Source organism: Notamacropus eugenii, chromosome 6 (genome assembly GCF_028372415.1).
Source record: "Notamacropus eugenii isolate mMacEug1 chromosome 6, mMacEug1.pri_v2, whole genome shotgun sequence".
NCBI classification, from domain to species: Eukaryota; Metazoa; Chordata; class Mammalia; order Diprotodontia; family Macropodidae; genus Notamacropus; species Notamacropus eugenii.
Window position 1 is genome coordinate 344,457,992 of NC_092877.1, and position 13,852 is coordinate 344,471,843.

The 13,852-nt window shown below is 40.0% G+C and overlaps 1 protein-coding gene across 3 annotated transcripts in view; it reads left to right on the forward strand.

Annotated features, from left to right (window-relative positions):
- PEX5L (peroxisomal biogenesis factor 5 like) overlaps window positions 1-10,275 on the forward strand; it is a 193,663-nt gene extending 183,388 nt beyond the window's left edge. For all 3 annotated transcript variants that reach the window (XM_072618406.1, XM_072618407.1, XM_072618408.1), the window contains one exon: window positions 1,744-10,275. In XM_072618406.1, the coding sequence (XP_072474507.1) occupies window positions 1,744-1,948 (205 nt within the window). In that variant the 3' untranslated portion in view covers window positions 1,949-10,275. The remainder of the gene's footprint in view (window positions 1-1,743) is intronic.
- The last annotated feature ends 3,577 nt before the right edge of the window (window positions 10,276-13,852 follow it).

Genomic DNA, 13,852 nt, shown 5'->3' on the forward strand with positions numbered 1-13,852 from the left:
TACCCTATGATACCAGCATATAGCTTTTGAAGTGATACAGGCCTTGATGAGGCACTGGGCCACTTTTCCCACCTTGAAGAGACTAAAAAGCAAGAGTGAAACTCTAGTGCACCCTAAGATCTTTGGTTGTACCTCTAAGGCCTTGAGCTCAGCCCCCTCCCAGCAACCAATCAGCATGCATTTATTGTGCTTAGAGCCAACCCCTCCCTTCTACCTCTTGGATAGGTAAAAGTCAAAGTAGAAGCCTCAGAGTTCTGCCTTTGGAAAGGGATGAGAAGCAGGTAAAATGATGGGGATAGGGGATAAAGAGACCAAAAGAGAATGACCCCTGTTCTTGAAGAACTTGCATCCTACCAGGTGAGTCAACACATCTCTGTACAGGTAGTTACAAAATATGTAGTCATTAGTGAGGAGGGGACACTGGCAGCAGGGGGTTTGGGGAATCAGGGAAGACTTCATGTAGAAGGTGGTACTTGAACTGAATTATGAAGAAAAGTAGAGTCTAAGAGTCAGAGGAAAAGAAGAAAAGCATTCCAGCCATGGAAGATGATCAATGCAAAGGCATGGAGAGTTTTGTGTTTAAGGAACAGAGAGAAGGCCAGTTTGACTGGATTGTAGAGTGTGTAGTATCACATAATGAGGCTGGAAAAAAATGTTGGAGCCAAGTTGTGCTGCATCATGGATTGGCTGGTCTCTATGTCCCTCCCTCCCCACCAGAGTTCTTCTGTTTCTTTGAATCTGAGTGAAATCCTGGAATTCTTGACTCACAGTACTAAGAAAAGAAGAATCATATTGTGAAGGAAAGTACCCTCATCCTGCCAGTCCCAACTCACTGCTAATTCTCCCATGTGTCCACAGACATGTCACTCCTGTTCTCTTGGCCTGATCTAAAAATAAGGAATTGCTTCTAGTTTGGATGACTTTGGCCAAGTCATGTCTCCTCTCTAGATCTCTTCTATAACATGAAACAGTCGAATTCTATGATCTGGGGACTGTGGGATTTGGAGTTAGACTTTAGAAAATGTATAAATTCTTGATGTCATGTGCTCAGAAAGACAACCTCATATTCATATCCATCTCTAGAAATATTTGTGGCATTAAATTTTAAAATTCAATTTTGTAAACATTTGTTGGTGACCTAATTAGTGTAAGGCTAGGTGCCAGAGAGACAATAGTGAAAAACTGTCACACTTCCTACCCTGTAGCCTAGTGGGATCATAGCTTTAAAGCAGGGGAGACCTTAAGAGTCTTCTAATCACACTTTTACAAGTGAGGAAAATGAGGCATAGAGGCATGAGGCACTTACGTATGAGGCATAAGTTAATTGCTCAGGGTCACTCAGCTAATAAATATCTGAAGTGAGATTTGAACTCAGGTCTTCCTGACACCAGCTCTAGTGGTCTATCCACTATTCCACACTGTTTCACTTTCAGTGGCAGTGGATGAAGAGGGAGGAGCACTCAGTCCCATCCATAATGATGGAGCCTAATCTTTTCTACCACTCTCCCTCTGTCACATACCACATGCCAAGTAGCAAGGAAAGAGTCTTTCAAAGGTACATTTCTGATTGCAACATAATTACACTCGCATTGGGAAAAGAACAATATGTTAGTAGCAGAAAATTATTGCTCTGTAGGGAGGTAGTTCATGCTTCAATAACAAAAGCTTTGACTGCAAAACATAAAATGAATCTATTAGGGAAATGCTACCTTTTTCAATGTCTGGTTTTTTCTTCTTCCTTAGGGAGGCAGTCAGCAATTTCCTCACTGCCCTGAGTTTGCAAAGAAAGAGTCGGAACCAACAACAAGTTCCCCATCCAGCCATTTCTGGCAACATCTGGGCTGCCCTCAGGATTGCTCTCTCCATGATGGACCAGCCCGAGCTATTTCAGGCAGCTAACCTTGGGGACTTGGATGTTCTACTAAGAGCTTTTAACCTGGATCCATGAAGAAGACGTGATTCCACCACCCACATTCCCAGGCCACTGGAAAAAATAATTATAATGTCATGCAAATTGCAAAAACAATTTTATTATGAATTTCAAAAGGAGAAATCAGATGTTTCAAAGACCACAGACATGAAACCCAAGGGAACCCCTCCCAACGCTGCCCAATTTCCGTCCAAGTTCAAAAGCACAAAACATTGTACATAGTGTGAAGTTTGGATTCAAAGCAAGGCTAGAAAGAAATGAAACCAAATAAGAAGATGGACAGTGGGTGAGGAACAACTCTCACCAACTAAAAGTGTGTTGTAAGCCATAGATGCCAGCTTTAGGGCAGCTGACATTTGTCCAAGGCCCTATCCCTTTAGGCCATCAGACCCACACAGAAGAAAGCACTGCCTCGGGCCATGGAATACAGACTGGTTCTCTGACTGGATTTCCCACAATGCCTCTTCCCCAGGACACAATCCAGCTTGGACCACAGGGCACGTACACTGTGTGGGTTGGCCAGGTGGGAAAGGCAGGCAGCATTCTCTGGGATCGGTTTCCTTTGGAGCATTCACAGTTGCTGTTTGATTTCAGAGAGTTGGCTTTGCAGGCAAAAGCAAGCTTTCTGTACTAGGCTTTTTTTCTTCCTTTTCTGCTCCTAGCCCAGACTGAGGCAGGGGCAGGAGGGTGGTATAGGGGGTGGGGGTTGAGGGGGAGTAAAACTGTACATATGCACTTTAATATCTCATCATTTATGCCTTGCCAGGCTCTTGGGTTGTTTCTCCACTTTTAAACCTGAGAGTGAAAGGTTTCAGAACATAGCCACAGTTGTTCACTCAATGGACCAAATAGTCATTTTTGACAACTGTTCTCATGGTATAGGGTTTGACAAAGTGTTTTTCTTAAAGTAGACAAAACAGGCTGGAGGCATCCGTTCAAACACAGACTTTCTTACTGACATAATTTCAAAACCTACACAACCCAAATGTACAGAGCTTTATTCCTTCAAGTACCTTTGGCTGAAGCATAGCTCTGAGAATCAAGGGGGTGGGTCACTGTTGCTGAACTCCCAATTGTTTGTTGGGGGTGCAGTTTGGAGGGGGGGTAGGTGTAGGTCCAGACTTATGATTTCATCACTGTACAGAATTCCTTGGTGAGAAATCTTCTCTCACCAATGCAGGTGGGCAAATGCTCTGCATCTTGGAATCTTAGATAATTGCCTAGGAGGTACTTGGAGGTTAAGAGACCTGCCCAGAGTTACCCAGCCAGTATGAATCAGAGATTGAACTTGAACCCAGGTCTTCCTCACTCCAAGGCTGACTCTCTATCCATCATGCCATGCTGTTTCTCATAACATCTTATCTAAATGGCATCATTGATCTGCTCTGCTTCTCTGCGTATCAATGGTTCATTTTAATATTAATATTTTAAATGGCATAGCCTTGATAAATACATTTTTTAGACTAAAACTAATAGTGTTGGTTCAGTTCTGCCCTGCTGGCGCTGCTCCCTGCCCCCACCATGCATTCTGAAATGGACTGTGGTGCCAACTTGCCCGCACAGCTCACAGGCTTTTCCAGCCTAATCAGTGGATGACCTTGGAATGTTCATTTCTTGACCTTGGCCCTTATTTTGGCAAGTTGCCCAAGTGCCCTAAGTGTCCCTGAGATTTCTCATTTACTGTGGAGAGGTTTCATTTAATTAGGAAACACTATGCTTCCATGATCCTAGAATGTACTCAGCTCCCCTAAAGTCTTATTGCATTCAATTCACTGCTTGACTGATTAAAGTTTTTGGTTTTGTTTTATTTGGGAGCAAATATTCTGGAACAGCATATATTCATGTTTCCTGTAGTTTTTTTTTTTTTTGTCTCTTCCTCCAACCCTGGCTTCATATCACCACCCACTCCACCCAAAAAACCCCTAAAACTATGGTAGCTTTTTCCTTATTAGTTCTGTCAAATGCACTCATGGTTATCCAATCACACCAAAAGGAGCTACCTAAAACAATTCAAGAAATCCACAGCTTGAGGTTCATGGGATCATTTTGTCTAACCACCGCATTATACATATGAAGGAAGTGAGGCTGAGAGGAAGCAATTCACCCAGGTTAGCATTGTAGTAAATAGCAGAATTGGAATTCAAACCCAAGTCTTCCAACACCAAATATAACATAGAGAAATAAAAAGAAATGCATGCCCCAGTCCCAGACAGCAAGCTTCTCTAACCTTAGATTGGGTAGATGGCTGAGAAGAAGAAAAAAGAATCTAATGTGAATATGAAGCTTCAGATCATGGGATCATAGCTATAAAGCTGGAAGAGAATTTAAAAGTCATCTAATCTAACCACTTCATTTTAAGATAAGGCCCAGAGAAGTTACCTGTCCAAGGTCACACTGATTGTAAGTGACCAAAGCTAGGATTTGAACCCAGATTCCCTAACTCCAAATTTATCACTCTTTTCACTGATGAGGGGAAGGGCAGAGTTGACCAGTTCTTGCACACTGAAGAACATGATCCCAAAGTCCCCTACCAGCTTAAAAATCTATGAAACCTATAAGTTCTTAGAGTTCCCTTTTATAGAAATCAACGTGCATTTTTCTGAAGGCAAAATATTGAGGGCAGCCATCTCATCAAGGGCACCATGCCCTGGAAGTAAGCTGACTTGTGATTTCAAATTTCAGACACAGAACCACAGCAATATGATGGCAGGCTGGTGTTATATGGATGGGGAAAAGGAAGACAAGATAGAAAAGGAGTGGAATTATGAAAGAATAAAAGAAGGTACAGAGAGTGAGAGAAATAAAAGAGAAAAGGTAGAAAGCAACCAATAGTTACCTGTTACCTTGACTGCCTGGTCCTAAACTAGTCCATCTGCCTGCTCCAGGGAAAACCACACCATGTAATCTAGATGGGTATCTATTTGCACATTTTTTAACACCTACAGAAAAAGTTTCCTCACCTTCCATGTTAGCACAGTCCAATGTTCATCCATCTATCCTATAAGGAAGCTCTTCCTCCATACTAAGTTAGACCTTTTATAATGCAGTAGAATCACAGATTGTTAACATTGGAAGGGACCATAGAAACCAGCTAGTCCCCATCATTTTATAGATGGGAAAACTGTAACCCAAACAAATAGAGTAACTTTCCCAATGTCCAATGAGTCATAAGTAGCAAAACTAGGGTCTGGGTCCTCTGGCTTCAAATCTAGCATTGCTGTCCATACAGTGTGCAAGTTGTTTAAGTGAAAGACTATTTAAGCACCCCCAAAAGTTTATGGTTTAAACCTACCATCACAATTACTCCCCTTGTAATACTAATCTTCAATTTGAGAGAAAATTGAAATCCTAATAATTGCTACATGCTACATTGGAAGCCTTTGAGAACTACATATCCACAAACGAATGCCATGAGGAATGGATTTCTATTGCTTTATTTCATTTGTGGAAATTAGTGGAAGTTGACGTAGTGATGAATTTTCAGGGTCTTGAAATGTTTTGGTACAGAGATAAGATAATTTTAAACTGGAAGAGATTATGGATTTAGATGATAGACTTGGAGATTGTAGACTCAGACCTGCAAGGGAACCTAGACATCAGTAAGCGTAACCATTCATTTTACAGTAGTAGATAGATCTGTTCCTACCAGTGGCTTAACTATTGTATTAACACCCAGGCTAATTGTGCTAAATTTGCCCAATGTTTACAAAACACAGGGATTTTAGAGAACTGCGCCTATTAGGCTATCCCGAATGATGATGCAGATATATGAGAGAGACACATGTTCAAATTATTTTTCCATATAATTCATGTAGCAAAGGCAAATATTTACAGAATCTCAAGAATAACCAAAAATTAAGTGTAAGACATTCCCATGGGCTTAGCTGTATGCATAGTCTTTTTAAAATGTATGTTCAGGTTTCTTTTAAACCAGAAATGTCTTTAATATGAGATCCAAGTTGAGTAGCAGAATGCCATTCAAATATCTTTTGTTTTTGAAAAGACAAGTTTTGTGTCCTGAATATCCTTCAGATTGGAGTTGTCTGACCCCTGAAAAGAGGACCCTGTGTTTGTGTAATTATTTCTTTAAGTTTCTAAGCATAATAGAGGACCTTAGTCTAAGGGATATTACTTGGTGGTATCCTTCTACCAGACCGTGGAATAGTTCCTTGTGGTTGCTCACGGGTGCTGAATTTGTCAGTTATTTGAGGAGAAAATGCAGAGAATATTTGTAATGTGTGCTGAATCGAATGAATTAGATCTAGTTGGAGTGGAAGCTGTTTCTGCCTCTTTTAAAGTATTTAACAATTTAAAATATTTGCCAATATTGTGATAATATTTATCAGGAAAGAGGAAGAAAAAAACAAAGAATAGGGCCAAGAGGGCTAAGAGGAAGAAGAAAATAATAGAACAAGGATAAAAGAAGGAATGAAGGAGAAAAAGTAATAGGAACAGGAGAAAAAGTAGAAAGATTAGGAAAAGAAATAAGTGGAGAATAAAGAATAGGAAAGGAGCAAGAATAAGAGAGAAGTAAGAATAGGAGAAAGAAAAGAAATAGGAAAAATAGGAGTAGAAAAAAGAGGAAGAAGGCAAGAATAGGAGTGGAACAGAAATAAGAGAAAAGCAAGAATATGAGAAAAGGAAAGGGAGAAAAGAATAGTAACAGGAAGAAGAGAAGAAAGGATAGGAGGAGGAATAAGAGAAAGAAGAAAAAGAGAAAGAGGAAGAAGAATGTGAACAAGAGAAAGACAAGAAGGAGGAAAAGAAGGACAAATAGATCAGGCATAGATAGAGGAACGGCAAATGAGAGGAGGAGTAAAAGGAAAGGAGGAAGAGGAAAGAAAGACTAGAAATAGGAAAAGGAATAAAAGGATGAAGAGGAAGGGTAGGAGTAAGAGGAGAAGGAAAAATAAAGAGATATAAAGACCCCACTCTTCTAGTCATTCACCTCACCTTTTTCTCCAGATCACTTCCTGTTGCACCTGAAAGAAAGATAAACTCTTGGCAACCATGGTCCTCCTTTAGTTGACTATGAACAATGTTTTTTCTCCTAATGGACTCTTTTCATAAGGTCCACTGGCAATACCTGAATTTCCTTCAGGCATGATGACATCTGAACCATGCTACACTGGAAGGTGCATCAAGTTAGCGGATTTTGCATGGTTCTGTCCTCCACTCTGGAAGGAAAACCCCCACCACACTGATTGTTGTCATGTGTGGCCCAAGGGGCCAGATAGATTTTCTTGCATACCCTCCCTAATGAGTCCAATGAGATTGGACTACAATCATGACTGGCCATGCCCCAGCTAGAATGGGGTCCATAGAATCTCCAGCCTCCCACTGATTACTTTTTTAGAAGAGTCAAAGTAGATTTCATCTTTCTCCTTCCATGTTAATTGCATATTCCCTCCTCTTGGGGGCAGCACCACGGGACTGGATGGAATTCTGTGTAAGTTATTTTCCCTCCTACTTGGCATGCATCCTAATGATTCCAGAGCCTTTTGGATAACAGGGTACTCTGAATGCTAGGTGGGCTCATGTCCTCTTGCTTAGAAGGCCTTTCATTTTATAAGCCACAACACGTGTGTGCAAGCATGCACAGTTATATATACACAATTTCAACTCTGTAAAATATTTTCAATTTCACTTCCTTGTCCTAAATTTACTATGATCCAGTTTCCTTCATCACAGTATTTATACTCCAGCTAAAATGAAACTAACATTTTGAACTAATAAATATACATAATCTCTATTTTTAAAGAACGTTCGTAGGTGGACAATGACATATGGTTTCTAACAAAGGGGATTTTTGACAATAAAGCATATAACCTCAGGTACCAAAATATTGCATGCATTAGTATTTGCACACCAACCTACTCGCATATTAACCAAAGCATGCAAGGTAACTTAACTGAACTGAATGTAAATTTACAACGTGCATGACATGAACTTCTAGGTTAGGTCATTTTTTTTCCTCACTCCTAAACCAGGTCATTAGGAGACATTGGTACAAACACCATGTCATCTCTTTCACATTTGCTTTCCATGTAAAAATACCCTTTGGATGGTCTCACAAAGGTTCACTCACACTAACCTTCACAGGTCATCCTCACATCTGGTTTCCCATTGTGTTGATTCTAGGGCCAGTCAGGCCCTCAAGAACACAGGGTCTTTAAACATGTATAGACCTCTGACAATGGCCTCTAGAAACATCAGACTTTGAACCAGAAGCTCTGATGACCTTGAATGCTATCAGATATCCAAGCTCACTGAAGGCCACATTCCAGAATGCTCCAGGCTTGGCATATCTAAGTCCATTTCTACTTCTGAGAGGTGATGTATTGTTAGACTGGCATTCTCAGGGCCATCCTGGGTAATACAATTCCTCACCAAGTAGAGAGGTTGGGGTTTGAGGGACACAGATGAAAATCATCACAAGATAAATAGCCCTTTTCATTTCCATGACATCTTCCAGATGGATTATAGCAGCTGTCCCACCACCTTCTGTTCCCCAGCCCTGGTGGCTATAGAGGGCTGTTTATGTATGTTGAGTGCTCTGCAAACCTTTACACATTCTAGAAAGGTCAGCTCTTATTAACTGTATCTATGAGCCCCTGGTGACCAGCCTTTTGTCAGAATGTCTGAAAATAGTGCATTCCAGGAGGGGCCAGAAAAACTGGGCATTCTCCAAGGGCTCTCTACGCTGTTCATCATGTTAACTCCTACCTGTTTTATATATACAAAGCACCACCAAGTGTGCCCCCTGCACTGGCAAGGAAACAGCTATTAAACAGAAAGAGTAATGCCCAGTATAAGGGAACTCAAAGATTTCAATGTTGATCATAGCCTTGTAAGCATCCCAGTACCAAATATGTTGCCCCCTCACAATTAAGGATTAAAAACATTTTTTTAATTTTTAAAGTTTTCTGTCATGGAGTAAAGTCTATTTAATTGAAAATTAAGGTACAAAATTAAGAAAAAACAGGAGGTGCATAACCAATTATCTTTTGGTTCTTTAAACAAAGCTTTTGTTATCTTCTTAATGTAACATCATATGGGAAGAAACATGTATAAGAAGAGTTCTTATGTCCTAACAGAATATGGGATTCTTGAGGGCAAGATCTGTTTTTATTTTTCTCTTTCTATCCCCAGTGCTTAGCATGGTGCCTGGCAGAGTGTTTAATAAATGCTTGTGGAATTGAATTGTTGTTTTGAAAAAAGTGTCTGTGGTTTAGGACTATTTCCTAGGGAGCTTCTCCAAGGGAGGAAAGAAAAAGCCAACCATCTTGGCTTTTCGTCCAAATCTCAGCAAGAATTTCGAAGTCTCAATAGACCATCTAGAGAAATCTGTACACAAAATTACATCACAAATATAAAAAAATTCTTCTTCCTTCCATTTGACTTTCTTCAGAGAGAAAAGAATACACATACCCACCTTGTCATTTTGGAAATTGAAGTCAGGGAGCACATATCACTAAGATCTCATGTGTTCTCTGAATGGATAACCTCACAGTTTTGTATTGCATGCAAATACTGGGGAACGGAAACAGGACTCATTAAGAATGGCCAGAAAACACAAAGAATCCAAAGGGTCGTTGATTTCCTTCCACTAGTCTCCCTTTTCCATAGAACCCCAAATCTCTTCATTCTCCATCACCAGAATTTGTTTACATTGGTTGGGGGCTGGAAAACCAATTGTCCAATTTAGGCACCTTTTTACTATCTATAACAAACATTTATTACACATTTAGAAAGAACAAGATGTTTCTAATATATTTTGTATATCTATCAATATTGCCTCTCTAGACTAATCAACAAATATATAGTTTTGAAAGACATGCTGCTGTCTCTGCTGCTTCTCCCTCATGCTCAAGAAGCTGGGAACATATTTCCTGTACCAGCTTTGAGCTCTGGTTTTCTGCCCATACATATAGCAAAGAAAAAGTGACATCTAAATGTTTACATTCCATTTCTAACAATAATATGGACCCCAGTTAAGGGATCTCTAAGTCTACTGAAGGAATATGGAGGGTTAAAGACAACCCCTTCCTCATCCTCGGTGAACTTCCATCTGTACATTTCATGTGACATTGATCAGATAGATGAGCCCAGATCTGTGGCAAGTGAATACTGCTCTTTAAGACACAATTACTCACAAGAAAATGACCTGTTTCTCTATCTATGTGTTTCATTTATTCATTTGCAAAGCACTAATGCTAATGTAGTATTTTTGTACTATTATCAGAGGCATGCCTTCCTCTTCTTTTTTTCGACATTATTAAATGGTATTTATATCTGTGTGATTTTTAAGTATGTTTTCAAATAAACTTTATCTGTGGCTTCAAGTGGTGTTTGAAGATCTCATGAAAGAGATGGAGAAGTAAAACTGCTTCGTTCAAAACAGGGACTTTGGGCACAGTACATGGGTTGGATTTGTAGTCTTTGGGCCTAGATTCAAATCTTGGCTCTGCTTCTTATTAACTTCCATGAATTCCTTCAACTCTCTGGACCTCAGTTTCCTCTTCATTAAAAGGAAGGGGATGGACCTCATGACACCTGAGGTTCTTTCCAGTCTCAATTTTATGATTCTCTGGTACTTAATTATTAAATATTCCTTTTTCAATCAGATGCCATCTAGAGGAGGGAAATCAAGATGGGCAAGGGGGGAGGGGACAGAGTTCATCCTGTCAGAGAATCCATTTGAAAATACCTTTGAAGGGAGCAGCTAGGTGGTGCAGTGGACAGGGCACCAGCCCCGGAATCAGAAGGACCCTGAGTTTGAATCTAGCCTCAGACACTTACTAGCTATGTGACCCTGGGCAAGTCACTTAATCCCGATTGCCTCCAAAAGAAATACTCTCAAGAATGTTAGCTATAGAGCTTAGAGAAGCCGTCAAGTCTAACCTCCTCATCTGTATAATGAGAACATAGAAATTAAGAGTTTAAGTGACTTGCCTAAGGTCACACACTTAGTAAGTGTCTGAAGCTGGATTTGAATTCAGGTATTCCAGAGCCCAGAGCTCTATACCCTATCAGGATGACCACTTCCAAAACTTCAAAAATTAATCTTGATGCAATGAGCTTCAAAAGTTTAGAACGAAGCCTAAATGATAAAGGATTACTGTTCTTCAAGTCAACAGATATTTATTAAGCACATACTATGAGCAAGATATTGTGCAGGATGCCAGGGATAAAAAGAAATACAAAAATGAAACAGCCTGTCCTCAGGGAGCTCCTGTTTTCACATTGGTTTGAAGAAAGTGTTGACTTGTTCTGAGGTCCAGCATGGCAGCCAACATCCACTCCAACAATCCAACAAGTACTCACTGGGTACCCATTATGTATTATGTATTGAGGGCAATAACAACATTTTGGCTGAGTGAGCTCTGTGAGGCTGCCAGTCAGACTGCCATTGGCCAGTGGTGATCACTACAGACATAACTGGTGTGTGAATTGGGTGCCAATTCTTCTGTCAAGATCTGGGTGAGCCAGCAAGCTCCTACACGCAAAAGAAAGAATCACTGGAAAAGGTCAATCCATAGGGATTTATTAAGCACCTATTGTGTACAGATAGCACTGTACTTGGCACAAACAGAAACCATACCCTTAAAAAGGTTAAAACTTGGGGGGGGGGGTGGAAGAAGGGAGAGATGACATTTACACCTAAAAAAGCCAACATAGTATAGGCAGTGGGTGTATGGGTATGTGAGTGTTGATGGATGCATAAGTACACATACACACATACAAGCCAGCATTACAAAGAATAAATGTTCCCTATAGGAGTGAGCAGTGGAGGAGTGACTATGGGGCCCCTAGGAGTGAGGGAAGCTCCCTTTCAGCTGGGGTGGTCAGGGAAGTCTTGGTGAAGAAAGTGGAACTTGAGATGGGAAAGCTGGTGAGTGCAGGGAGAATTTAGGAACCGGCACAGAGACTGGGGAGCAATAAGCATGTTCTGGAAATAGCAAACAGACCAATTTGATTGGAGGAGAGAATTCAAAGAGAGCAGTAGGAGGAGACAAACCTAGAAAGTGATATAAATAAAGAACTTTTAAATGACAGGAGCATACAGTTGAGAACCACTGAAGGCTATTGAGCAGGAAAGTGGCAGTATGACAGTGGCCAATGGTTATTACAAAAGATCTGTCCAAATAAGACAGATTGAAACACATTCATGCCTACTTACCCTCTGAGACTTTTCTCCATGACCTCTCATAAATCCATCATGGGGGAAAGAGTTCTACCCAGTGTGGTGGGGGCCTTCTTAAGTACATCAGTTATGCCTGGATCTCACCATGTGAGTAACCCAAAAAGTGGGATGTTAAGGATATTAATGTGACAGGCTACATGGGGTAGGGGATGAGGGAAAAAGAACTGAAAGCCAATTGTTCCTCTTCTTTCCATCCAGTTTGTTACCAATGTGCTCAATCCATCGCTCCTTCAGGCTCTCCCTCCCAGAAGCAGCGATTGTTAAACGAGGAATTTGAAACATCAGGCCCATTGCTGGAGAGGGGGAGGGAGTTAGGAGTTGTTAGGGAATGGAGGAGATAAGGCATTGATCAGGCTTAAGAAGAAGAGGTGAAAGGGTCTAATATAAATCTGATAGCATTAGAAAACAGCATTGGGATCCAATAGAAAAAGCTCTGATAGCTTCTGATGATTCCTAACTTGTGAACATGGGCAAATTACTGAACCTCACTGATTCTCAGTTTTCCTCACTTGTAAAATGGGCATAAGTCCCTGCAGTTCCAATCTCATAGGATTGTCAAAAAAGATTGAATGAGACAAGCCACATAGTCTTTTGCAAACATTAAAGCACAATAGAAACATTATTATTTTCCTGCATGAGTTTGTATACCCATAATGACAGCAATGGGAAAGAATAATTGTTGAAATAAATGCCTTGGTGTGTGTGTGTGAGTGTGTGTGTGTGTGTGTGTGTGTGTGTGTGTAATATAAACATTATATATACACATATACATATATATGTATAAGAAACAGATATGTATGTATGCACACCCATACCTATATCTATATGTGTATGTATGTAGGTGTGTAGACAGATCTCAATGAGACATTTCCTACTCAACAACAACAAAAATACTGGTTAAAACCAAGTCTAGTTAGGAAAGGAAAGATAGGTTCCTATTTTTACTTGTTAATTTCCCATGAAACTTGTCTAATATTGGATCAGCAGCAGAGCAACCAATGAAACAGAAACTATTGATTCAGAAAGCACATATACATGACTGGAGTCTTGATTTGCTTAATTAAGAAACATTATAGAAAGCAATGACTGAACATGAGAAACAGCTGGCTTGCTAACAGTTTCCTAAAAAGTAAACAAAAAAAAGTTTTCTAGATCAGAAATCATACATCAGTTTCTCATTTCCTCCCTGAGCACTCGGAGAAATACTGAAGCTATCTACATGTCTTTTTGGATGTCTTTTTAATCCTGATTCATGGCAACTGTTTAAAGGTTACAAAAATGATCGTCATCTTTGATGCAATAATTCCAATTTAAAGAATATACCCTGGACATGTTATCCAAAACAAAGAAAGAGCCATCTGTCCACTGATATTCAAAACAGCTTTATGTATAATTGCAAGATTGAAATAATAATGATAATTAAAAACAAAACCTGGAAGCAATCTAAATATCCAACAAGAGGAGAATTGCTAGATAAATTGTGACAAATTCTATAAAGCAATTAAACTGAACAAGGAGGAAAAATACAGAAAAATCAGGAAAGAATTTTATGAAATAATGTAAAATGATAAAAGAAGAACTGGAAGGATGGAGTACCTGAAATGATTCTGCCCCTGTCATTTTCTACCTGTGTGCATTTGGACAAATCACTTTCCTTCTCTAGTTGTTAGTTTCCTCATCTATAAATGAAGTGGGGTTAGATTGTCTTTAATCAG